The sequence below is a fragment of the Alosa sapidissima genome, chromosome 9, assembly GCF_018492685.1.
Source record: "Alosa sapidissima isolate fAloSap1 chromosome 9, fAloSap1.pri, whole genome shotgun sequence".
Lineage (NCBI taxonomy): Eukaryota > Metazoa > Chordata > Actinopteri > Clupeiformes > Clupeidae > Alosa > Alosa sapidissima.
Genome location: NC_055965.1, coordinates 19,355,189 through 19,383,163, shown reverse-complemented (window position 1 = coordinate 19,383,163; position 27,975 = coordinate 19,355,189). Strand labels below are relative to the sequence as shown.

At 42.6% G+C, this 27,975-nt stretch overlaps 2 protein-coding genes across 4 annotated transcripts; both read right to left on the bottom strand.

Annotated features, from left to right (window-relative positions):
- Positions 1-1,157: 1,157 nt before the first annotated feature.
- On the bottom strand, positions 1,158-21,278 carry LOC121717897 (BTB/POZ domain-containing protein 3-like). Of its 2 annotated transcripts, XM_042102610.1 has the most exons (6): positions 21,268-21,278; positions 7,846-8,197; positions 6,951-7,182; positions 5,882-5,972; positions 5,325-5,443; positions 1,158-2,562 (listed from the first exon to the last, which is right to left on the bottom strand). In XM_042102610.1, the coding sequence occupies exons 3-6, from the start codon at positions 7,106-7,108 to the stop codon at positions 1,530-1,532; spliced, it is 1,401 nt and encodes a 466-aa protein (XP_041958544.1). In that variant the 5' UTR covers positions 7,109-7,182; positions 7,846-8,197; positions 21,268-21,278; the 3' UTR covers positions 1,158-1,529. The 2 variants fall into 2 exon arrangements, with proteins under 2 accessions (XP_041958544.1, XP_041958545.1); XM_042102611.1 differs by lacking the exon at positions 21,268-21,278 and having other exon boundaries at positions 8,077-8,197.
- Positions 20,094-23,110, bottom strand: LOC121717894 (trichohyalin-like). Of its 2 annotated transcripts, none has more exons than XM_042102604.1 (5): positions 23,029-23,110; positions 22,858-22,931; positions 22,724-22,771; positions 22,070-22,291; positions 20,094-21,760 (listed from the first exon to the last, which is right to left on the bottom strand). In XM_042102604.1, the coding sequence occupies exons 2-5, from the start codon at positions 22,897-22,899 to the stop codon at positions 20,339-20,341; spliced, it is 1,734 nt and encodes a 577-aa protein (XP_041958538.1). In that variant the 5' UTR covers positions 22,900-22,931; positions 23,029-23,110; the 3' UTR covers positions 20,094-20,338. The 2 variants fall into 2 exon arrangements, with proteins under 2 accessions (XP_041958538.1, XP_041958539.1); XM_042102605.1 differs by having other exon boundaries at positions 20,094-21,757.
- Positions 23,111-27,975: the final 4,865 nt, after the last annotated feature.

Sequence of the window (27,975 nt, the reverse complement as noted above, 5' to 3'; positions counted from 1 at the left end):
CACGATGCGATTTTCTAACGATTTGTTTTGTTAAATTAGTTACAGTCAGTGTTTCCCGCAGGAAATAGGTTAGTTAAGGTGTCGAATTTTCACAATGCATCGCTACATCCCTACTACCGCTATATTTGAAGAATGTAGTCAGTGTTAAGCCCTGTGCTCTGTCTGTAGGAGTGTGGACGCCATCTTGTTAGTGTCTAAACCACTAGCATCTCTGCTAATGCTGTGTCTTCTACTGTTGGCTCAGAACTTTTATGTAATCTTCATATTGGCACAGATTTTCATGACGACACAAAATAGAAAAGTTAGTTTAAATCACAGTAATATTGTGAATACATATAAATATTACCACTTTTGTTTGGCAAATTTCGTTTCTTTTTCAGAAACATAAAAATTGTGCTAGTAATGTAGTTACCTATAAAATAGTCTTAGAATTACTGGAAACATCATCCAGAAAAAAAAAACTCATTGTCGTTACGCAGTTATAGCTTGTACACAACTACTTATATCAACACATGAGACCATCGTTATAATAATAGCTTAATAGAATATTAATAATAAAACGAAAAAAAACATACATGTTTTTGGGATAGTGAATCCTGCCCCAGGTAAGACATTGAAACGTAGCTAGTTGTAAACTTTGAAAGACCATAGTCTGAAAAGACACATCAGTGCTTATCTTTTCACACAAAAGTGACTACCATGGAAATTACCTCCATCACAGTAGTGATGAACCTAGAAGTTCAAGAAAAATCAAAACTTTGTAAGGAATGTTTAAGTTAGCCTGACGAGCCAGACCCACATTAAAATGTAGGGTCTGGGCACTCACCGTTCACAGTGCTCAGTCCGAGGGGCGGGATAATCAGTTGTCTTTCAAATTCCCTCTGCACGCAATAGGACAGCGGCAGCGCTATAGTCCCATGCGTTTCCCACCAGCGGAGCTAGTTGGCTAGTTCAAACGTTTGCCAACTTAATAAAAGCTTAACTCGTGTCACACTGTTCGCCAACAGCAACATCCATCTTATTTGTTTTCAAGTAGCAGGGAATTCAAGCCAAACCGTTGCAACTCTGCCATCAATCATTATGTTAAGCCCACCTAACGACTCTATACACGATTTTATTGGCCTGATTGAGTTTCGATTATGGAGCTCACAAGCCAACGGAAAGTTGCTAGACTAGCCCTGGCAGCAAATGTAATTTGCTGCCGCTAGGGGCGCGTCTAGATTTCTAGGCTATGTTTAAGTGTGTTTGAGAGGGAAACTACTAACTGTATTTCTCGGACCATACAGATGGAAAAGTGGGACCAGTGAGCTAACAAAACAAAAACAAACACAGGAACTAAAAACAAAAACAAACACATCTTAACTACAACGCTTTCTGTACATCGCACACTGTAGGAGTCACACAGCTATTGAATGAGTTTGATTGACAAATGCTGCATGACCTTTTTTTCTATCCATCTGTCTTGGACCCCTTTCCCTGTTCCCAACCCCCCACCATCATCATCATCACCACCACCACCTTCCTCAGTATCAAGCGTAGAATATGAGCTCCGGGATCTGTCCGCCCTGCACGCCGGTTCCGTTGGTGCTGTCGGACGAGCACTGGAACTGGAAGGTCACCTTGCCGCACTGCACCTCGGTCATGCCCTCCTGGCCGAAGTAACTGAGCTCGTTCCCGTCCAGCACCACGCTGGCAGTGTGGAACGTGTCCGGTTCTATCTGCACCGGGTGCTCGAACCACACGGGGAACGTGTTGCTCGAGCCGTCCGAGAAGTACTTGGCCACGCTGACGCCGAGCGTGGCGCCCTGCCGCTTGAGCTCGATGCGCGCGCTGTACTCGGCCGACCCGCAGCTCGACCCATACAGTCCGAAGCCGGCGACGAAGACGCGTCGGTCGACGGCGAACTGGATGCTGTCGCAGCGGCCGCGGTAGCGCCACTGGTTGCTGCGGTAGGCGCACGACTGGAAGCGGTGGCAGCGTTGCGGCGCCAGCCCGGCGCGAGGCTCGCGCACGAATCGCAGCGCAGGCTTGCGCGCCGCCGTGTGCCACAGGAACACGTCGTTGGTCTCGGCCAGTGTCAGCAGGCCCGACTGCGCCGGCCCGTTGGCGAACTCGTCCAGAGGCATGGCCGGCACGCGGATCAGGTAGAGCGCCTTGCCCAGCGCCTCGCGCTTGTTGTCCGTGCTCGGGACCACGCCGCTTCGCCCGCACTCCGCCTCGGCCCAGCGCAGCGCCGCGTCGAACACGGCCGTCTCCTTGGCGTTGAGCGTCTCGCGCCGCAGGATGCTCTCCAGCGTGGGCGCGTCAATGTCGCAGAAGCCGTCCGAGCGCAGTGCCAGCTCGGCCTGCGCGTCGATCACCTCCCAGCAGCGCTGCGTCAGCTCCGGCTCCTCGAACAGGCAGCTCTGCGACAGCAGCACACAGGCGTTGCGCGCGCTCAGCGACGTCTCCAGGAACGCGACGCAGGCGCGCGCCAGGTGCGGCACGATGTACTTCTTGGCGGCGTACAGCGTGGCCAGCACCGTGTCGGCGCACAGGTCGATCTCGTCACAGTAGATGTACCTGAAGGAGAGCAGGAACGGAGGACAGTCAGTGTCAGAATCGTCCAGTAACACTATATTAGCATTGTCCAGTAACACTATATTAGCATTGCCCAATAACACTATATTAGCATTGCCCAGTAACACTATATTAGCATTGCCCAGTAACACCATTAGCATTGCCCAATAACACTATATTAGCATTGCCCAGTAACACTACATTAGCATTGCCCAGTGAAACTATATTAGCATTGCCCAGTAACACTATATTAGGATTGCCCAATAACACTATATTAGCATTGCCCAGTGAAACTATATTAGCATTGCCCAGTGACACTAGATCAGGATTGCCCAATAACACTATATTAGCATTGCCCAGTGACACTATTAGGATTGCCCAGTGACACTTTATTAAGATTGCCCAGTGACACTATATTAGGATTGTCCAGTGACACTATATTAGGATCATCCAGAAGAGGTGTAAAAGTCCAGCTTCAGAAAGTAAAAGTCCTGCAACACTTTAACCATTCACTTAAAAAAAAAACTTCAAAACTTAAAGGAATTATCCGGAGTAAAATGCACTTTAGATCGATTTACGGATGATTGGGAGTACATACGTTGAGTTGACATCCAAATCATGTCACCTCTTCTACAGTTCCAAACAACATTGCACTTACGTGGTAGTGAGTAGAGGGTCCCTAAAGCCAAACCGAAGTTGTTGTTTTTTTTTTTTTTTTTTAAACGGCGACGAAATTGTGAATTTCCAGAGCACACTTGGCAATTGACTCCTACAGCAGCAAAGATGGCAACATTTCCGGAAAGGTACTGGCTTGATGAAATTCATTCTGGACTCTCTATCCGACCACATAAAGACCTCGGGATACTTCGGTTTGGCTTTAGGGACCCTCTACTCCGAATGACATGATTTGGATGTCAACTCAACGTATGTACTCCCAATCATCCGTAAATCGATCTAAAGTGCATTTGACTCCGGATAATTCCTTTAACTTAAAAAAAAAAAAGTATCTATCTATCTAATCAGCTGATTCTGATTAGCACAACTCTTAAACCAGGTAGATCAGCTAATTAGTGAAATCACCTGTGTTAAGTCCACAGGTAGAACCAATACATGGCAGGACTTTTACTTTCTGGAGCCGGACTTTCACATCTCTGTCATCCAGTAACACTACATTAGGATCATCCACCTACAGGAACTTTATAGATGATTTTTCGAAATTCAAGCTCAGCCTTAATTGTTCACTGTACATCAGCTAAACTCAGACAAACTGTAGTAAATAGTGTGTCAGTAAACATACATTTTGTATATTTATAAATTTGTTTGTATAAATCTGAGCATCTGTAGATAGTCTAAAGGGGACTTTCCACAAAAAGTGTGTGACCGTCTCACCTGGGCAGCATATCTGCACAAATCAGACATATCATCCCGTCGCATAAACTTCACTACATGCACAAGCTTTACTGGTTTCACTGACTTTACCTCCATCAGTTATTCACATCCGTTATTACCAGGGCTCCGAACCGGTTCAAGGAACGAAAACGAAAGGAATTTTACGAGGAGCGGAAACAGAAACGAAAACAAAATGGTCTTCAACTGTTCCGGAACAGAAACGTTATTCTGAAATCCACAAAACCGGTTAATAACGTTTTTTTTTTTGTTCTCTATATATTTTATAACATTTCACAAAAGCATATCCTAAGTGTTCTACTCGTTTGATTGTAGGCGAACAGCCTAATAATTTGATTTATGCAGTTTGAAAAAAACAACAACGAATAAATGGACCTTTGGTCCAAATGTGTATATTTTGTCTTGCTGTTGTAATGTAACCTATCCGTCTGCCACTTCGGATCTTAGGCCAGCTCGTAGCGTAGGCTACTGAAACTGATTTGGAAATTGTTTGTAGCCTATGCGTAATAGCCTATTTTGCCTGTCCACGCCTTGTCGTTTTAAAGTCGGGATTTGAGATGTTTGCGCAATTATAGCCTATGCTATGTAGAAGAGTTAAACGGGAAATTTGAGATAGGCCTTGTCAGCAACAGACAGGTTAGTTTATAAACAGGGTTGGAATTATAGCGCAAGCCTTTGAAGATCTCCATATGGATAAAACTTAGGCTACAACCAGGTAAGGAGTTTAGCACGTATCCAGAAATATTTTTGATAAGAAATTATTTATAGGCATAGGTTAGGCCTACAGTAAGTCTGTAGGCTAGGCTATGGGATGGATAGCCCATCTGAATGTTTTTGGATGCCGCCTGTGATTTATTATTTTTGGGCATAGCTACGGTATAGGCTAAATCAAGGGGAAATAATGGGTACATCTATTCTAAGGTAAAGTCCACAAAAATAGACTTGATAGGCCCGCCAAACACTGCCGAAACTTTAAGAACGAACGATATTTTGCGTTCCGAATCGGTTCAGGACCGATATGTTGGTGGCGGAACGCTTGCAAGAACGAAAACGTTAAACATAGGCCTATCTGAACCGTTCGGAACAAAACGTTTGAAAAATAATTTAGTTTTCAAGCCCTGGTTATTACATGCATGTAATGCAATGTGGAAACAAGATATGAAAAGGGAAGACCCTCTGTAGAATAGCCAGCTATAAGGAGGTAGAATTTGGTTTACAGGAAGCTGGGGTTTGGTATACAGGGTCTACAACATTGAATGGTCAATGACCGTAGCACAGGAAGTCAGGTTTGGCTAACAGGAAATGACCACTTGGTGGACAGGATGTGAGCTAAATGTGTGTGTGTGCGCACGTCTTACTTTAGCATGGCCAGGAAGGAAGGAGGCTCCACATCTGGGATGCGGATCTCGTCCTTGTCCTCGGCCAGCTCCCCGTAGAACATGGCGTGGAACACGGAACTCCCGACCGCCAGAACATACTGTCACGCAGCAGTGGAGAAGAGCATCTTTACCACAGTGCCATTTCAATCAAATGACATGTCATGGACACACACATAGAACAAGTACACACTCTGACATGTGCATCTTACCCTACACACACACACACACACACACGCAAACACATGCACGTACTGTAAAGTAAATTAGATGGGCTGCAACTGATTGCTTTCATAGTCGATTAAGCTGTTGATTATTTTTCCGATTAATCCATTACTTTTTTGATCGATAACATATCAGAAAATGGTGATAAAATGCCAATCGGTGTTTCTAAAACCTCAAAAAACGAATTACCAAAATAGTTGGAAATTAATTAAATGGTTGATTACTAATTAATTAATTAATATATTGTTGGGAGCCCTAGTTCTAACTTATGGAAAGTAAATAACAAGCAGGAACACAGACAGACACCCACTTACTTTGTGTCCCGGTACTCTTTGAGTGCCCCCTGGTGGACCCACCACGAAGTGCACGTCGGCCATCTGTTCATTGTTGAACATGACGGAATTCCTGCAGACCAGAACCACAAAGCAACAATGACGGCATTATGCTCCCTCTGCATCATTGTTACCATCAGGGCAAACACACTGGCACGCCATGCAGCCTGGCACTTTGCTCACCGTGCCAACCGTGACTAAGGCAACGAACAACCAGCCTAAAACACCTTTGTAGTTGTGGCAATTTAGTTATCGGAAATTAAGTGTAAAGATCAGAGATAATTAGTAGCAACAGCAGCAACAACATAAAGGACAATAAGTACTAGTTTCCCAGTACAACAGACAAAAAGAGACAGAGCTCAAGTATCTCTCACTGGAACACAGCATTGTGTTAGCAAGGCCACTATCAAAAGGGCAAGACAAAGATGCACTGATCTGGCTCATCTCTTTCAGGAAACATGGAAGGACACCATTTAATATAGCTGCCCGAACACACAACACCTATTGCTGTTATTGTTGTGTGAAATTGTGTGAACAGGGGGGTATTCCAAGTACGTGATTTAGTGACAAACCTAGGTAAGTTAACTTAGAGTAAGTGCTAAACCTCCTAATAGAAGAGCTGTATGGCTTCATTCTCCTAACAAAACAATGCCATAGGGCTCTTGTTGTAGGAGGTTTACCACTTACTCTTAGTTAACTTACCCAGGTTTGCCACTAAACCACGTACTCGGAATACCCCCCAGAAGTGCCATTTCGTTCTTGTATAGTTTGTTCTTGTACGGTACATGGATGAGAGTTCTGTGAGAAAGCAACAGCTCTCACACAATACTGAACACACTAAAGGTTTAGGTTTAACACTAAATAGTTAGGTTTAAGTTTAAACAAACCATAACTCAATTTCATGAGACAGTTCTAGTGTTGCTGAAACACAGGCACCCATGCATGCACGCACGCACACACACACACACACACACACACACACACACTACAGTTGTGCTACAGTTAAAAACAGACATAACAGTAAAGCCAGTGAGGGCGTGTTGGGGGATACCTCTCTCTTATCGTTGGATAGAGGCCTTGCCAATTGCAACCCTGGATCGTGTTGTTGTTGCTGATGTTCTGCTGTTGGTACTGTTGCACGGTGGTCGTAGACGGCTGAGAAGATGCTGGAGCCGGTTTCTTGGTGCTCGGGTAAAGCTCTGCCGCCATCCTTCAGTTGTCTCCCCGGAGTATCAGGGCGATGTCATCGTAGACTGACGGGCGTCATTGGGCCGTTTTAAAAGCTGTGGTGAATTAGAGGCAAGAAAATTAAGGCATGCTGTGCATGTAGGCTTGGACAGTTCAGTTGTGCCTATCAATTACAATGAGATAGTCATACCGCCAGCTGCAAACATCTGACAACAGCCGCCCACAAACCAATCATTGATGGGCTGGATACTAAGTAAAATATCAAATTTTACTGGGTAGCCAAAGCATATAAGTTTATTATTAGCCATGCAAGCCTACACACTGATATCATGATAAAACGAACTAAATCACTCAAACAATATCAGTTGCCTAATGAACTAGTCCGCTGTTTTGGTTAAATCGTAACGTTCATTGACATAAGTTAACGTTAGCACACTCCCAAGCTAACAACAGCTACATCCAACATGGCAAATCCATTCAGTTTGCTTTGTTCTAATGTTGGGATGGTTTGCGTGCAGCAGGGGGTTGACATCAGCGTGAATAAAAGTCTACTATCCTAGAAATCAAATCCCATTTGCTATGGGTCATTAGTTCTGGAATTTTGCTAGCCAAAGAGCTAAGAGCTCACGTTAACATTACAGCTTGTTCTTCCACCAACCGCAGCATGATAAACCGTAAATTATTAACACCTCCACGTAATGTACATACACTGTCATATTTCGCATCATTGAGAAAGTATAAAGGTATACATGACTCACCATATGCGTTGTGTCGACAATGAATCGAGCTCCCATAAACTTAAGCTACATCAATCGTTTGATGCAACAGGAAGTCTGCCAAAAAAAGCGCTGGCTCTCCAACTAGCTAACTCGCTAGCTATGGTTAGCTTTCTTGTTTGTTGTGGAAATAAAAAGGCCCGGTGCGCAATATACCACTACGAAATCTTATCTGTTCCATGTCTAACACTAAGAACAATGTCAGTGTATTACCTGTGACATATCCCATACCATATCGGCTCTTCAGATTAGTGTCGGAAAAAGTTGGATTTCCACCATCTTTCCCCGACACCGTGTGTGAAGGGAACGACTAGCCAAAAACATACAGGCGCTCCTATTATTGTTATGGGAGGTCTCGCGGTCTACGAGGCTGAAGTTAGCACCACTTTCAGATCGCGGGGGGGGGGGGGGGGGGGGGGGGTTGTTATGTATTTGGTAGCAGATTTTGACGTTTTTCTACAGTAAATGTATACTCTACATTTTGCATCGGATTTTTCAACACATTCTATAACTACACTCTCTCCTCTTTCCAATGACACCCCACTTCTACTTCTGTGAAATTCTATGGTGGAAAATGGCGTTTTTAGCCCTTTGAAAATATAGTATGTATTTGTGAAATTGCAGAATTTCAGCACTTGAACAGCCACACTCATCTCAGGAATGATTTTGCAAGGGATCTTTCACCACATTCTGAAACTACACTCTCTCCTCTTTCCAATGACACCCCACTTGTGAAATTCTATGGCGGAAAATGGCATATTTAGCCCCTCTGAAAATATAGTATGTATTTGTTGAAATTGCAGAATTTCAGCACTAGAACAGCCACACTCATCTCATGAAGGATTTTGCAAGGGATATTTCACCACATTCTGAAACTACACTCTCTCCTCTTTCCAATGACACCCCACTTGTGAAAGTCTATGGTGGAAAATTGCCTTTTTTGCCCTTTGAAAATATAGTTTGTGAAATTGCAGAATTTCAGCACTAGAACAGCCACACTCATCTCAGAAAGAATTTTGCAAAGGATCTTTCACCACATTCTGAAACTACACTCTCATGACAACCCCCATGTGAAACCCCCATCGCATAAAATGGCTTTTTTTTTTTTTTTTCGATTAGAACTCCCATGGCCTATTTCTCTCATTTTTAGTGTATAAAAACATTTTTGCAGTTTTTATACACTAAAATTGGTCCCTATTGGTCAAGACTGATTTGTTGCAAACAATTCCATCCTATATGAATAGTTGAGTGTGTCCTCTTCCAATGACATCCCCCATGAGCAATTCCATCCAAGAAAATAGGCTTTTTTAATTTCAAAATCCACAAGCTATTATTCTGATGGGGGGCCAAGCAGTGAAGCTGCGAAGCATCATTACTGTTTCTACCTTTTCTAATTTTGGCCAGTAGCAAAGCACAATTGTATATTTATGCTTTCCTATTATTTGGGACCATGCAGTGTAGGCACCCATTGTGTTTGTACATTTTCCTATTATTGGGGGCCAAGCATCGAAGCTGCAAGGCACCCACTGTGTTTATATGTTTTCCCATTCTAAGAACACACAATAAATGTGGAGTCTTCTTACCACTGTGGGGGCGCTATAATCACAGGATGTAGGCTCATATATCAGCAATGCTTTTGCGTACCGAAACCAAACTTAGGACTTAGGACCCCATCCCAAGGACACACAATATATTTGGTGACCTTGGACCACTAGGAGGTACTAAAGTTACAGGAAATGAGCTCATATCTTGGCAATGCTTTCTCGTACCGAAACCAGACTTGGTTCATGGACACACAATAATGTTGGTGATGTTTGGCCTCTAGGGATAGATCAGATTAGACTCAACTTTATTGTCATTGTGCAGAGTACAAAGTCAACTAAATTCAGACACTGCTCTTGCTTGCTTGCCTGCCGGTTCACCCCTCACTCTCAGTGCAATGTGCACCTCCACCATCAAAGGCTGATGCACCCCTCCCCCACAATGTGATCATGAACAATGCGACTACACTAACGCTGTTCACCAGCCACCAGTCTACAGCCACCAAATACCCCTCATCCCCCCTCCTCTGGACAAGGGGAAGAGTGCTGTGAGTATCATGTTACTTGACTTCTCCACTGCTTTTAACACCATCCAACCCCTCAGACTGGGTGAAAAACTCCTGCATATGATTGTGGATGCTCACCTGGTATCCTGGATTGCAGACTACCTGATAGAGCGGCCACAATTCGTCAGACTGAAGAACTGCCTCTCCGACACCGTGATCAACAGCACTGGAGCTCCACAGGGAGCAGTGAGACACATGGCAAACAAACAAAGGAGCACATGGCACAAGACACAGGAAGTAAACAAAGCAAACAGGAAGACACAAGAGGAGCAGACATAACGGGAAAACAAGACAAGACAGGATCCTTACAACAAGAGCCTCCCCCCTCTTGCCTGCAGCAAATAGGTAAGGGATGTGGCCCTGTTTCTAGAATTCTGGTGAAACCCTTGCTGGGATGACACAAACATGTGTCTCTCCTTTGATGTTCTTGTACATCATTGAAAGAATAAAATCTGAAACGTTTCCTGACATCATACTCCAAATATCATATTATTATTATATTGCTTTCTTATGTAGAGTATTAACGGAATATATTATAAGAACATTTCAATAAATATGGAAAGTCAGTATGAACCATATAGACAGATATTGTGACAGCCTTGCCTGGCTCCTCCTCCTGTCTGTGTTGCGTCTCTCTCTCCTACAGGTGAGCTGTGTGCAGGTGTTTGGAGGCACGCTAATCATGTCCTAGTCTGGGCTTTTAAAAGCGCTTCAATGGAGACCGGGTTGTCAACCACTTCCGCTCCGTCTCTACAGCACCGTTTTGGATTTTGTTTTAGCTTATTGTGTCACCTAGACCTATATATAATCTCCCTTTCATGTCAAAAATACTTTTAAAAAAAGAGTCCAAACAAATCTGTGCCTTCTTACATATGAACAAAATCCAGGAACTATACCAGTCTGGCTTTCGAGCTCACCATAGTACTGAATCAGCCTTAGTTAAAGTTTTTAATGACCTCCTCATTGCTGCTGATAATGGATATGTATCAATACTGATCCTCCTGGACCTCAGCGCTGCTTTTGACACCATAGACCATGACATACTACTTCATAGGCTTGAACATTCCATAGGCATCAAAGACTCAGCACTTGCTTGGTATACCATACCTTTTTAACCGTTAATAATTTGTACAGGTCCATAATGAACCATATACCCAGACTATGGTGAAATATTGAGTGCCTCAAGGCTCATTGGATCCCAGTTATTTTCCCATATGCTTCTCCTAGGTTCGGAAATTTGGAAACATGGTATTAATTTCCATTGTTATGCATATGATACACAATTATACCTTTCCATAAAGCCCGATTAATTAACCCTGTTAAACAAACTTGTATGTGTGTTACATGTTACATGTATAAGAGATATAAAAACATATATATATAACTTCCTGCTTTTGAACTCAGATGGTTTTAGGTCCTAAAAAGATGAGGCATATCCTATCCTCATCACAGGCTACATATAGTGATCTTCCACTGACCTCATCCACAAGTGCTAAAAATCTATCAGTTATAATTGACCAGGACCTATCAATAAATAATCACCAAAACGTCATTTTACCACTTAAGGAACATTTCAAAGATAAGGAAGTCCTTATCCTTACCAGACACTGAAAAATGAATCCACAGTTTTGTCACTTCAAGGATAGACTATTGCAATGCTCTATACACTGGCTGCAATAATAATAATAATGTAATAATGTAACATACAAAGCCATAAATGACTGGGCACCTATATTAAAGATATTTTAGTACCACATTACCCACCTAGACTGCTATGATCACAGAATACTGGACTTCTTGTAATCCCAACAGTATTACAGGCAGAGCTAAAGGCAGAGCTTTCTGCTACAGCGCACCCCTCCTCTGGAATTAACTCTCTCCATCAATTTGATTAGCAGACACCCTCCCTATTTTCAAGTCTAGACTTAACACATACATCTTTAGTGCCTCCCATAGTTAGGTATGGTGTAGTGTGGAACTTCACCCACCTCAGGGTTTTTATTGGAATGGACCACCCCTGCTGTGTCCTCATGTGACTGGCGCCCTAGTCATGCGTCTCATGGTGGCAACTGACCATACCTGCGCTGGTGCTGACTACCCTTCACCATGCCTTAGGTATGATGCCATAGCATAGCGCTGTCATGGACTTTTCATGTGTCACGCCGTACAATTCTGCTTCTTTCTCTCTCTCAACTCCCCCTCTTACCTCTTGTCTTTGTCTTGCCATTCAACTCCCTCTTCTCTCCTTCTCTCTCTCTCTCAACTCTCCCTCTCTTGCCTTTTGTCTCTATAGTATAACACTATATATAATACCATTGATATACTTATTAATACTAACCATCATGAATTACAGTAATACCTACTATTTATCTGTCTTTCTTCCCTCTTACCTCACTTGTGAGATAAACTATTCCTTGTGTTTGGCCCTCATCGCACCTGAAGTCCCATCCCTATGACTGCCCTATGTGATGACCCTGTGCTCCTTCAGGCCTTCTCCTGTCCGTGCACGGGCAGGGCTGGGCCTGGTTGGGCTAATGCCCTCATTGATTACACCTATGGTTAGGGTGGGGCTATAAGGGGTTCCCTATCTTTCTGATTAGGCATTTTTCTTCCTTCTTGCAGGCACTCACTTTGATTCTCTCACACTTGCACTTTGCTCTCTCCCCTCATTTCTAACTCTACCTCTCTTTCTCTTTCTTTGTCTTTAGGCCCACTTCACTAGCTTCTTTGCATCCATACATCCATACACTCATACACGCACGCCACCACTCCCATTCATTTCCCCCTAGACATTTTGCTATTGGTAACCTTGTGCTTTACTTTAATAAATTAATATATTTGGTTTGAACCTTGTTGTCCGTGTCCCTCTTTATGTTTCGGTCTGGGAACAAGCTGGCCGTAACACCTACCATTGCCTATTGTACTCCCCTTGTCTGGATTCCTGGCCCATGCAGCCTAGCTACCCAGTACTTGACATATGACAATTCCTAATCCCTATGGACAATACATGCCCTACATTGGACTATTTGAATTTTCTGACACTGAATAGGATTCATGCATGCATCATACTGGTTATGTAACCATCTTACCTCTTTGTAACATACCTCAGGTTGTTGTGTTCTATTCTGTACACCTAACTAACCTATTCATTTATTATGTATACAGTACAGACCTTACTGCCCTGTAACTGACCCTAGGCAGATGGGTCAGGCCCTCGAGTCTTGTATCCACTCGAGGTTTCTTCCTATATGTATCTCCAATTCTAGGGAGTTTTTCCTCGTCCCTGTTACTCATAGGCACTCTCTGAATGTTTAACACTCTGTTAAGTGCCATGAGACATGAGTAATGTTTTGGCGCTCTATAAGTGACATTAAATATAAGTTGAAATTGAAATTGAAATTATTCACTGCACCACATTATACTGATTGCTTACACTTTTATTTTTCCAAATCCAACTCCACTCCATTTTGTTAAGTTCTATTCATTTATTAAAAATCTAATATATGTATTGCTACTCCATGTGTGGTCTTTCCGTACTCTGTTACTTTGCTGAAAAACCCCCCCCAGCTATAAACCAGCTTATGCTGGAAGCTGATTTTAGCTGGTCTTTGCTGGCTTAGTTGGTTGGTTGTCATCGGGATGCTGTTAGTAAAATATTACATACCAAAGTGAAACATGAAATCCATGAGAATCATACAGGTTTTAAGTACAGCAAAGCATAGATATTCATACAGTAACAGTGGCAAAGTCAGGAATCATCCAGGCTACCTTAATCAATGACACAAATGACTGTTGAGGCAAAACAGACAACAACAAGTGATATCAACACCGGCGCCTTACATTATACATGTTCAGAAGAACAGCACAGATGTTATACAGGGTCGTGACGCAGACATAGAATCATACTCGAAGCTGGTGTCACACTCCACCTCAGTCCCATTAATGAGAATGGGGCTGTGTATGCTAACGCATACTTGGTGTGAGAGCTAGGGACCAAATCCTGAGGATGTACATACAATATTATGTTGACTTGTTACCACTATGGGGGTGCTAGAGTTATGGAAATGAGCTCATATCTCAGCAAATCTTTAACATATCAAAACTAAACTAGGTATGAGAGGTTATGTGGTGTAAGGGGAGGGGGTTTATCAGTGTGAGTGTGTGTGTGTGTGTGTGTGTGGGGGGGGGGGGGGGGTTGGGATAAGTGTGATGAGAGGGGTAGCAGGTAATAGGGTGTGTGCAAGTGCAAATGCCAAAAGGAAAGAAGAGTATGACAGTTCACTGTCCTGATGGTGGAAAGATGTGTATGCATCTAATGTAACAAAACTGAGTTGCCATGACAGCTCCTGCTCAACTGCTTGGCCCCCAAGTATAGCTGCAGAGCTGCAAATTTGGAGAGAAAAGTTTTCACCTTGGTCTGTTGGTGGCGCTACAGTGCACATGATAAAGTCTTGTAAATTGATGGGTGGGGCCTTACCTTTTGCCTTAATCCACTGATCAAGTTTGAGCTTCATAGATCAAAGCATTGCAGAGCTATTTGCATTAATGCTGTTAAAAGATTGATGGATTTTGACCAGTTGGTGGTCCTAGATATTTGAGGTTTTGGGGGCAGTAACTTGGTGAAATTGGTCAGTGGCCTGAGTAGAATAAGTGTGCAAAGTTTGAGCATTTTAATATGTACATTTGTATGTGCTGCCATGGACTCCCATGGCACTAGACAGAAGCATAATAACAAATCCTACTAGCCCTATAGGGTCCCTACGCAGCTTCAATGCTTGGCCCCCAATAAGACAAGGTAGAAACACCAATGGCCCCAAAAATCACAGAAATGTGGCAAATGACTTTTAAGTGATAGAGACCAAATGTAGTGCTGAAAATGTATAATCAAAATAAATTTCCCATGACAAATGCATTATGGGAAGTCTAGACCAAATCTAGTGCTGAAAATCTTAAATTTCCCAAATACATTTTATTTTCAAGGGCCATTTTTCACAACAGAATTTCACATAGGGGGTGTCATTGGAAAGAGGAGAGGGTGTAGTTTCAGAATGTGGTGAAACATCCGATGCAAAATGTATTATGGGATGTTTATCGCTGTTCTAGTGCTGAAATTCTGCAATTTTCCAAATACAATTTATATTCAAAGGGAATAAAGTGGCATATTCCATAGGGGGTGTCATTGGAAAGAGGAGAGAGTGTAGTTTCAGAATATGGTGAAAGATCCCTTGCAAAATGCATTATGGGATGCCTGTCACTGTTCAAGCGCTGAAATTCTGCAATTTCACAAATACATACTATATTTTCAAAGGGCTAAAAACGCCATTTTCCACCATAGAATTTCACAAGTGGGGTGTCATTGGAAAGAGGAGTGTGGAGAGGAATGTGTTGGCAAATCCGATGCAAAATGACATATAGGCCGTAGGGTATACATTTACTGTAGAAAAACGTCAACATCTGCTACATAACAACCCCCCCCCCCCCCCCCCCCCACACACACTGCAATATGTACAAAATTATTTAATAGAAAACATAACACAACATGTATCAAAAGATCCAGCACAGAAAATAAACAAAAAACTACATAATCTGCCACCCTCTACAAACTAACTTCAGCCTCGTAGGTTAATTGTAATATGCTATAATCAATGGATGTAATATGTAATATATTAATTTCGAGATGTCGTGATGCCTGAGGCCTATTTCAGACATAGGATAGGCCTATAACAAGAGGCTAGGTAGCCTGACGAGCCAGACCCACATTAAAATGTAGGGTCTGGGCACTCACCGTTCGCAGTGCTCAGTCCGAGGGGCGGGATAATCAGTTGTCTTTCAAATTCTCTCTGCACGCAATAGGACAGCGGCAGCGCTATGAGTCCCATGCGTTTCCCACCAGCGGAGCTAGTTGGCTAGTTCAAACGTTTGCCAACTTAATAAAAGCTTAACTCGTGTCACACTGTTCGCCAACAGCAACATCCATCTTATTTGTTTTCAAGTAGCAGGGAATTCAAGCCAAACCGTTACACCTAACGACTCTATACACGATTTCATTGGCCTGATTGAGTTTCGATTTCTGGAGCTCACAAGCCAACGGAGAGTTGCTAGACTAGCCCTGGCTGCCGCTAGGGGCGCGTCTAGATTTCTAGGCTAGAGGCTAGGCCTATATAGACATCAATAAAGTAAGATAGGCCTACACAATTAATGCTTCATGGCAGATTCGTGTTGTTGTTCACTTTCCTACCTGTCTGTAGGCCTGGATATTTCATAGCCTAATTATAGATCATTTAGGCTATTTGTAACTACATTTCAGCTGATTTATTTGACAGACATTTTACTAGGCTATATTTTGGTCTAGGCTATTTGATTGACGCAACGCAAATTAGCCTAAGCTAAAGTCAGGGTCTGAAAGGTGTTATGAAATGGCAGCCACTCTGAGTCAAAGGTGATTCAAAATGAGTCAGAAAGGTCGAGACAGGACCAATCGTCAAAATGTTGGTGTCCACCACTCTAGTTCATCCAAAACAAACCAAAAGGGACACAAAGTGCTAAATACCGGAATTTTCCTTTAAGTAAAAGTCTGATTTAGTAACTTTCACTTGTATTGGAGTAATATTGTATATATGTACCTATACATTCAGGGATTGTGTACTTTGTCCACCTCTGCATTCTTACATGGCGATTTGATATAGCGTGACAATTTAATATATTAATATTACGGTAATACATATACATATACGGGTGATAATTTCATATATACATATAGGCAACCAGATGTTAAGTGAAATACTCAAATACATAGTGAATTAGATATACAGCATACAAGTCAAATTCATCCATTTCCAATGATAATCACTCTGTCTGAACAGTGCTTAGAAAATGGTAAACACTACACTCTTGTGGTCATAAAGCGGTACTGAATTTCCAAATGATCTTCCATTAACTGAGTCTGCTGAATGCATGCTTGCATGCTTACAGTCTCGCATTCCAGTTGTTTTGGTCACAGCTGACACCATGCATATAAAATACTCATATCTGACTGCAGTAAATTACCGTCCACTTTAGACCTGTTTTTATCCTTACCCACAGTCATCTTAACAGACTTTAAAATGCCATCTCCATCAAACTGTTATTGTGAAAGTCCCCAAAGCATTCACATCCTGATGGTTACAACTGAACATGTAACCAATAGGGCAAAAGCAATTGCTCTGCTATGATAAAAATGTTCCAGAGTCTTTGTTGGAGAAAAAAAAACATCATACTGGTTGTATTTGTCTTTACAGGACACATTCTAAATTAGTTTACTATTTCTTTTGTACATTTTTCATTATACAAAGGAATACACAATTTGCAAAACTTGCCAAACACATTTCATCATACAACTTTTCATCTGGTCTGTGCTTGTAGTGATCAACAGTATAGTCATCCACAAGCCTCGGCTTTCATCTTTCCCTCTAAGCACAGAGACAACGACGGGTTGATTCTTTAACAGCATTGTCTCCTGCTGATACCAGTGACTATACACAGTTGGTACATATACAGTTGGTACAAACAACTTTCTTGGAATATTCTTTTAAATGCAGGTTCAATGACTAAATTACGTCTTGTGCACAAACATTACTGTTGGCAACTACTTTTTCAAAGCAGTTTGGCATCAAGGTTATTCTCTTTGGATGCCTTCTCTGTTCATTAGCCTATCTAGACAAAGTCCCATGTGACTTTCTGCCTTTGATATGTGAAGTGATATACAGTATATACTGTAATGCAAGTGTATGCACCAACAACATATTTTGCTACACTTGAGAACAGGCGTATGAAGGGGCTTGTACTGATTTACCCATACCTACTGTATGTATATATTGCTATGGCAACACTTGAGAACAGGCTTATGAAGGGGCTTGTAGTGATTTGTACTGATTTACCCAGGCCTCAGCTGCTGTGATGCATACAATGCAAGCGTATGCACCAACAACATACTGTATGTATATATTGCTACACCTGAGAACAGGCTTATTAAGGGGGGGCTTGTACTGATTTACCCATACCTACTGTATGTATTGCTACACCTGAGAACAGGCTTATGAAGGGGCTTGTACTGATTTACCCATACATACTGTATACTGTATATATATTGCTATGGCAACACTTGAGAACAGGCTTATGAAGGGGGGGCTTGTACTGATTTACTGAGTACAGTGTCAAACAAGTTCTGCACAGCTACATAATTCATCTCTGCATTTGAAATGGCTTTTATTCCATCACCTCCTAAAATGGCCTCTGCTGCGTAGAGTACATCATGTCCATGAAGTATTGCATGCACAAACTCATCATGAGCTCCTCATCCTCCTTTTAGCTTAATAAAAATGATACAAATAATTATTTTTTTTAAAACTAAGATTCATTGGCCTTGGCTCATTTTCTATGAGGAACATAAATCAAAAAACATTTTCAATGAACCCCCCCAGCATACTTCACATTTATATTACACGCAGGATGTTTGAGTCCACTGGACCCGGAACAAGTTAAAGTGTGGAAATCAGGTCCTGTGTGTTTGTGTGTCAGAGGGTTTTGATGGTGATGCAGAGAAAATAATTTCAAAGAAATGAGGATAACATTTCTGAAAATTCAGAGTCCGACACTGAGTTTGAAGAGGAGGTTAATAATCAGCCAGCTCCGAAATGTAAAAGAGCCTTAGGACTAGCCCTTCAGCAGCCAGGACAAGCCTGCGAGCAGCCAGCCCCAGGACCATCCCGTGAGCAGGCAGGACCAGCCCGCAACCAGCCAGCCCCAGGACCATCCCGTGAGCAGGCAGGACCAGCCCACAATTAGCCAGGACCAGCCTGTGAGCAGCCGGGACCAGCCCGGAAGAAGCCAGGCCCAGGACCATCCCGTGAGCAGCCAGGACCAGCCTGTGAGCAGCCAGGACCAGCCAGCAAGCAGCCAGCCCCAGGACCAACCCGTGAGCATCTAGGCCAAGGACCATCCCGTGAGCAGCCAGGACCAGCCCGCAAGCAGCCAGCCCCAGGACAAACCCGTGAGCAGCTAGCTGTAGGACTACCCCGTCAGCCTACATCGAAACGCAAGCAAACCTCAGGACCAGCCCACCAGCAGCCAGCCCCAGGAGCGGCCAATAAGCAGCAAGCCACAGGACCACCTTGTCATTCAGCTTCAAAACGCAAGCAGGCCTCAGGACCAGATTGTGAGCAGCCAGCCATAGGACCAGCCTATCAGCCAGCTCCGAAACGCAAGTGAACCTCATGACCAGCCCGCCAGCAGCCAGCCCCAGGACCAGCCGATGAGCAGCAAGCTGCAGGACCAGCAGTTGAGCAGCCATCCATAGAACCAGCCATTGAGCAGCCGAACATAGCCGGACTAGACTGTCAGCATCTTGCAAATGACAACATATGGATGTCAAAAAATGGTAGAATTGAATGGTCTTCCTGCTCAAGAAATGAACCCCACTGCATGGCTGCCAATGTGATTCTGATGCTACCAGGACCTACACGCTTGGCAGGCACTCATGCACAAGACATCAATTCTTCTTTTTACCTTTTCATGCCATCCCCTATCAAAAAAATACATATGCAATACACACACAGTGAGACTCTGCCCCTCATGTGTGGTATAGTCTGGTATAAAATTGCCGTGTTCAATGGCTTCAATGTGTTGTTCAGACAGATGTTATTGAGTATGTTCCATTTCTAATGAAATTCAAATAAATAAAACTTGTACAAGTTATTTTCCAGTTATGCCTGTTTTATGATGCTTTTCCTTATTTTGTTATATTTTAATACAAAAATAAACAAAAACGAGTGGCACTTCTATTCATAATTGTGATTTCACAAAGGTAAAGGCAACACATTTAACATATGTGTTGTTTATATTACTTGCAATTGGGATGAAGTAACCATCTAGTGAGTATTTAAAAAAAAAAAAAAAAGTTTGATTATGTTGAATTAAAAGGACTAAAATGCCATGGGTCCACTAGACCCAGCAGCACCTCCTGTGTAACAAAAAACCGCCCTATGAGGGTTAATTGTGCTTGTTTATCCAAATATAATGTTTACAATGGCATTTATACACATTTCTTAAACAGATGACTGGGATCATTATGAAACATACATTAAAATATACTAATGAAACATATTGCTGTTGAAATTCTATATTTTATTTGAAAAAAAAAAAACAAACATCCAGCCTGAATCCCCTAAAAGTAAGCTGATGGCGACCGTGGCAAGGAAAAGCCTCTGTTTGAGCCCTCTTGTCCCCTAGACCTGTCATCTCCTTTTCCACTTTTTCTCTGGCTTCCTGGTTTCTCCTGGGTGTCTAATGCAGACATGCACTACGGATGTTTGGCCCTTGCATACAACATTCCTACCCGTTCAGCACACAAGTGCAACATTCTGACAGGCGAACACAAAATGGTAGGCAAAAACACGTCACAACAGCATTAAAAGCCTTCATCAACGTCTCTCCACAGATACCAACGCGTCTACCCCTGGCACTCTCCCTGATGTGTTTCTCCTGCTGCTCCACTGCTTGATGTGTCTTCCTCTTCTTCTCAGCCTGAGACATGTTTGTGTCCTCCACTTTTCCCTTCTCCGTGCGTTGACCCTTGGTGCGTGGTCTGTGCTGCTCAGGCTGGGAATGTTCTTGTCTCTCTGCCTTTCCTGGCTCCTTCTTACTCTTCCTGGGTTCTGGGTTCCGAACTCTTCCTGGGTTCTGGGTTCCGAACCATTCCTCATGTTCCTGTGTCAAGTTCATTTGGCTTTCCTCACATCTCTCCTTCTTAATCTTCTCTTCCCTGACTTTTCCCCCAAGTTTATTTTTGGCCTTTTCTTTCGACGTCTCCTCAGGGAGCTTTTTCTTCCCCTTCTTCACCGTCTTCTTCTTCTTCTCCTCCTCATCGTTCCTCCTCTCCTCCAGAAGGTTGAGGTTTTGCTGTTTTCTGTTCTGAAGATGTCTGAAGAGCTTCTCCTGCTCCTTCCTCTTCAGCTGCCTCACCTCCTCAGCCTTCTCTTCCTCTCCATTCCGTCGTGCCTCTCTCTCTGTCACGGCCCGCTCCAGGATTTCTTCCTGAATGCTCATCTGTCTCGTGACGTCTTCCTCGTCCAGCGGAGTGAACAGCCTGTCCTCAGGCTCGTCCCTTTTTTGAACTGGTGTGTCCATGTCTAGTGGAGCTTTCAGTCCAGCCAAAATGCCCGGTTGAGAAGGTTGTTTTCTCAGGGGGTTGCAGATTTCATCGTCAGTCCCGGAGCACTGACCCTGCAGACTGTTAGGGGGAACAGACCTGCCAGTGCCACGGATGAGCACAAGGAGTGGTCTACGGGCAACTCTGGCCCGATCCGAACTGCTGTTGGAGGAGCATGAGGATGAGGAGGATGAGAAGGAGGAGGATGACGAGGAGGCCTTCTTCTGTGCCACAACACGCAGGTCCTGTTGGCAGGACTCTGCATCAGTGCCAGTGAGTTGGATGGACGTTGTACTGCATGGAGTGGTCTGGCAAAGTTTTTCCTCGCGCAACACAGTCGACGAGGAGGCTTGGGGAGGGATGACGTTGGAGGACGTTGCTCCATCTTCCCCTGCCCTTGGCCCAGAGGTGGCAGGGGAGGACGCCACAGCTTTCTTCACGCGGCGCCTGAGTCGGGCTGCCGACACGTTTTCATCAGACTCCACTTGCCCCTCCGTAGCTCTGCTCTGGCTTGGAGCAGGGAGGACAGCCGGATCGTCTTGGCTCGGTAGACCAACGTTCCTGCTCTCTTCGGCAGGTGGTGAGGGCAGGTGTGCAGTGACCTGCTGAAAGTTCAGATGGACACAGAGACGAGAGGAACATGAAGGACACAGCAGACACCAGCCCTCGGAGAGAAAAAGAGTACATCTCTTTTTTCCAAATGATTGGATTCATGAATGTTATTGTTTTATTGTATCATTTTCATGGAATAAGATACAGCTTATATAAAGGTTGCAAAAGTCATTAGATATCACTCAGTAAGAGGCAATAAAATATATACCATGGGCATTATAACTGTTCAATTTCAGATCTCGAGACACACACGGTATCTGTGTTTAATGTAACTTATTAATTAAACTTTTTTTTCTTTTTACCTCATGGACTGGTGCAGGCCGCCTCTGCAGCTGAGCCCTCATGAGGTGACTGTCCATCCTCAGCTCGTCCACCACGACCTTCAGCCTCTCGATCTCGTCCACATGCTCCTTCTCCTTCTCCAGCATGTGGTGCAGGAGAGCCACCAAGGCTGACCGGTCGACACACACCACGTGACTCTGGTGAGAGCGGTGTCTCGGCACGGTCACCTTCTCAAGCAGCGTCTGACCCAAAGGAAACCACAAAGTAATAAGTGTTACAGACACATTTTACAGTAGGTCTACAGGTAGGACATGATGCATTAAGATCACTGGCTGAAAAATGAAATAGATGCTTTCACATGGATAGTATTTGAAGGCATATAGCCCTGTCATATCACATATCTAATGTGATTTCTCAATCCTGTTAGATTTGTCCATTTTTTGTAACTCTTTGGTGATCTCATATCAAGTCAGGAATGTAATGACTCCTCTGCCTTCTCTGCACAACAACTTTCCAAACTGGAGACTCTAAATGTTGGAACAGTCTCATTTCTCCACTTCTATTGATATGTTCTATTCCAGTTATGTTTTTCCAGTTTTAGTTCTCATTTTTGGTGTTATTTTGCCTAGTAGTCAGTGGAAAACATCAAAGAACAGAAATATAAGATGACCTACCATGCAGTATCGTACAGTTGGAGGAATACTCTCCTCTTCCATAGTCTCCTACAAATAAATAGTTATTTGATCAAAATTAGTTCTGCTTGTAATTCATGATCAAATTTGTTTCACTTACTCTTGAATTCACATACCTGGGAAGGGTCAGCTTTTGGTTGGGTGAAATATCGATACATTTCTCTTTGAGAAAAGGTAGTTCAGGAAAAGCCTGTAAAAAGATCAAATGTCAAACATGAATAAACCTGTTATATAGAAAGTTTGTTTGACATGTATTGGAAGGATTTCATGTTGTTGATGAGACCTACCAGTAAAATTCAGCAGCTTCTTTTCTAAATAATAACACTAACAATCGTATAGACTATCTATGTGTGAATGTTGAGTTTTAGCTAATGACTATTTATTGTGTTACTTTTTGGAGTTATATGACATCTCCATGCCTACACTGTGACGTTTCATAGTGCTCCTAATTGTGACGTCATGTCGCTTTGGTGAAAGAACGTTCGTGCGTTATTCTAGGCCTAAAGGCAATGAGACAGCCAACATTCTAATGGACTTACCAGAGCCAAGGTTTTAGGACTGACTTATTAATCAGGGCCGTAGTCAACATAGGAACGTAGGAACTTTGAAGCATTTTACATACATTGTAGCCTATTATCTCGCAGTAATACTGCCATTTCATTTGATTTTATTGGATACATTTGTTCTTGCCTGCGTCATTCATTTCTTTCACGTCTTACAAAATAATGCAGTCATATGCTAGTATCAATGTCAGAAATTAACCTGTTTATGAAATGGTAAATGGATCTTGCATGTTACATTCAGAAGTGCGATCCATAGGCAAAACGTACTGTAGGACTCAAATGTGGCAATCAAACCTGCTGCTAACTTATACCTGTTAAATGAGGCGACGCCACACAAGTTGGAAAAACGTTTACAATGCACTGGCGTATCACAGACAATAACCAAAGAAAGGAATGTGCATCTCCATCCACCCAATAAGCGTTTATGTTGGAACACAACGTAATTTCTGTCAGAAACCAGCCGATAATGAGGTAACATGTGGTTAGTTAGACAGAAGAGAGGCCTGTCTTAGTAGCCTATTCCTGAATCCTGTCACTTTCAAACTACCTTAAAATTGTGTGATCAGCCGCCAGCATAATACAATCAAAATACAAATACAAAATCATATTGAGCTATAGGTCCAAACCGGTCTTGCTATCAACCATACATTTGCATCGCATCTAATAGCAACAAGTTAGTATGCCATTAGATCTGGTAGCCTAATCTTAACCCGTTTAATCCCAAATTTTACCAGACTTGAATATATCAAAATCATGTGTCTTAACCCTTTGAAGTAATCAATTACTATTTTTTCAATTGTGACCGTTGGGAAACAACATAGTCCGATTTTAGGGATTTCATTGTGCAATCATCTAATTTTCAATAAATTCCAGTCAGAGATGATAAGGGGACATTGTCCCAGGTCTGTTCTTTACTTTTAATTTTGTATCACAATACAATACTCAACATTGCCTCTGCAATTTTCTATTATAAGTGTGCCGATTTTTACATAAGGCATTATATCACACTATTATGACTACAGTGTAAACAACACCACCCTACAATACAACAGCAACCACAAATGTTACAAAAAGTGATGTTGTTTGTCTGTTTGTTTGTTTGTTTGTTATTGTATGATTTATTATTTCATAATCAATTAATTACACAACAGTGCCCTGCAAGTCTACTGCCATACTTCCAATACCATTAATTGCCTTTCCAATGGACCGGCTCAGTGGTATTGTTAGGGTCACTAAATGAAGTGAACCTATGTTACCTGGTCCCTATGCTCCAAAGGCCTTATATTCATAAGGCCCTATGTTCCCAGTGTCCTATGTATCCTGGAACCTATGCTCATTAGGGTACCTATTATGTGCTTTATAAAGCTGGAGGACCCTGGAAACATACAATGCTTGACCTGGGGAACACAGGACATCTGCCCATGATCCCATCACATATAAACCTGTGGAGCATAAGGGCCTGTTCTGACCTCAGTTATTGGCCTAATCTAGTGTCAGAGGGGTGTGATATCCACTATATTGCTAAATTTGATTAATTTTACCACTGAATAAAGTAAGGTTCTAAATGCATAATAGGAAACATTCTGTAATTTGGGCATACAATAGTGTGAGAGCAGATTCTTGAGACACTCGATCACAATTTTTTTGATCAAATGAAGCTTCTGGTTCGTCTGACTGGTCCCTGTGGCAGAGGCCCTTTACTGTACATAAGTGGAGGGGGTATTGCTGGGAAAAGGGGTGGGGAATAAATGTTCTGGTAAGGTTGTTCATATCTACTGCAAGTCTCTGCATAAATTCAGCCAATATGCCTTCTACAGGCTGACTGGCAAGTTGATTATACCCCCACCACCTTGTTTATATGTGACATTAAGTAATATAATAGTCAATAAGTATAATGATTTACTGTTTTTGAGGTGTGATTGTAAAATCTGAGCAGTCAGTTAGATCTGATATGTGCAGGAAGTGACTGAAAGTGAAATTAAAATAAAGAACAGCATAGAAAATCAGCTTAGGTAATTACAATAAATACAATAACCGTAACCGTTGTAATAAGGTGTAGCCTAATTCGGATTGACACAGGTGTCAGTGGATTAAACAGGCGATCATTCCAACAATAATGCTGTGCTTTGCTCTGCATGTTTTTAGGCATAGCTATTCCTTCCTAAAGCTACATGGTGTAGCCTAGGCTATACACTTCCCGTAACATTGGAACATAGTCGTTATTGCTATGCACATCATAGAATTAAAACAAACAAACAAACAAACAAACAAACAAAGAGAAAACAGACAGCCTATCCAAGCTGCAACAGGCCAACATGTCATAAATCAACTAATTAGGCTACATTCTACTGTAGCCTAACAAGGTAAACAAACTGTTCAGACTTTGTGCAGTTATGGGGCATTTGCAATATAATAACCATTTAGTCTACCGCTTTCTGGGCCTCATTACTGTAATGCTGCCAGGACCCACCACATCTGCACACAAGTGGCCAACATAAAAAACAAGCAACGTTGTTGTTGTGTTCCAAACCCAGAACAAACACCTTCCTTTATATCTTTTTTTAAAGGTATGATAGGTCAGTAGCATATCTTGATTTTCTTGATGTTCAAACTCAAACCTCCACTGGATCATAAGGTCTTGTAAGCGCTCTGACCAAAAAACAACCACAAGGTGGCAGTATCCTACCGTGACATTCTCCATCGTGAATTTGCGCGTCAGTTCTAAATAGGAGAAGCCGTTTCCGCCACCTGGGGGGAAAAAATATGCCACAAATTTAAAACGTTATAAAATATAATACTTAAAATATTTTAAGACTTGCTTAAGAAAGTCACATTTTGAAATGCTAAGAGAGGTGAAAATTCTGACTAAGTCAAAGGTTTGAGATAAAGGTGCAATTATGAGATGTAAAGTAGTAAAGTAACCTATCTAAAAGAAATGTGACTTGGACAAAATGTGACTTTGAGGTAGGCTACTATCTAATAGTATCCTTAAATTTCAACAGATTCAGATTTGTCAGAAACCGTCTTCCATAGGCCTACAATATACTGGCAGCAGCATTATCTTTTTTACTGTAGCTATTTTTGGGAGTACCTCAAGTTACTTTGTATAAGTAATTTTACAATATTTTACATATATATATGTATGTGGGTTTTGTTTGTGGGTAGGCTATACTATTGGTTTAGATTACTATGAGATAATGTGCTATTGATATGGAAGTGAGAACATTAGATGTATCTTATGTATTTCTAATCTTGAGATGCAACATTAGAAACACATAACACACTGACAACAATATCACAATATGATAGACGTGCTCATGCTGGCAACACATTGGTGGTGTGTTCACTTCACTCAAACCACATGGCCCCTGTTGTGTTTTGAGAGGGGATAGTCAGCTTGGGGCCACAGATCTCAAATGCCATAGAATGACCTCCTATGCCATCTTCACACAAGCCAAGGAAAAAAATAAAAATAAAAAACAACAAAAAAAACAAAAACAAGAAACAAACAAAAAAATTAAAGTGCCCCTTTTCTCTCTCCTTCTGTCTCCCTTTCTCTATCCATTCATCCTGACCTCAAAACCAGTGGAGATTTAAGAGCTCGCACAGGCTGTAGGGCAGCTTCTCAAGCCTCTATGAAGAAATTCCCACGAGAATGTGATCCCAGATTCTCTCTCTCTCTCTCTCTCTCTCTCTCTCTCTCTCTCTCTCTCTCTCTCTCTCTCTCTCTCTCTCTCTCCCTCTCTGTGTTTGTGTATGAGAGAGAAAGAAAGTCACAGTGTGTGTGTGTGTGTGTGTGTGGGTTTGTGTGATCGTGTGTGTGTGTGTGTGTGTGCCCATAGTCCTGACGCAACTCGTGGCATTGCATAACACTCCTCTAGTTGCACAGACGCGGCCGATTGTCCTCAGACCTGAGTGCAACTGGATGGATTTAGTGAATGACTGAACTGGACAAGGGGGTACACTAACCCAAGGGAAACCACTGGCCTGATTAAGACTATGTTTTGTTTGCATGTGAGTGTGTGTGTGTGTGTGTGTGTGTGTGTGTGTGTGCGTGCGTGTGTGTGCGTGTGTGTGTGTGTGTGTGTGTGTGTGTGTGTGTGTGTGTGTGTGTGTGTGTGTGTGTGTGTGTGAGAGAGAGAGGCAGTAAGGGGGGGTGTGAGTGCTGTGAGTGACCCATAAATAGCTTGCACTTTGCATTGTCTTGAGTGCTGTTTTCAATGCAACCCTCCTTGTGCGTTCAGGTCCAATGCGTTTCATTTCAAAAGACATTCATCGCATGTTTAGCCCAGGAAGCTGTCCCATTGTCCGTGCCCACCCATATCTGATTGTTTTCATTGTTTGGATGAAAGGACGATGACTTGTGGTCATTTTAGTAGCAGGCACTGTCTAGACCCCCTTCTATGAATCAGCTACAGTAAGTCCACTTTTAACAGCATCGTTTCATGCCGGCTCCTACAAGGAGGTTAGGTCATTGTCTCCATTCTCAGCGATCACCTTTTGGCTCTTTTGTTCCTTTGATACTGTCATGGTCATAATTAGGACAGTCTCAGTCATAACATAGAACTTATTCATAGAGTCATTTGGAATGTCCTGCTATACCGAGTCTGGCCTACTTTGAACAGCATTCTGTTCTATTGGCCAACCATGTTCTTGGAACACACAAGGGAA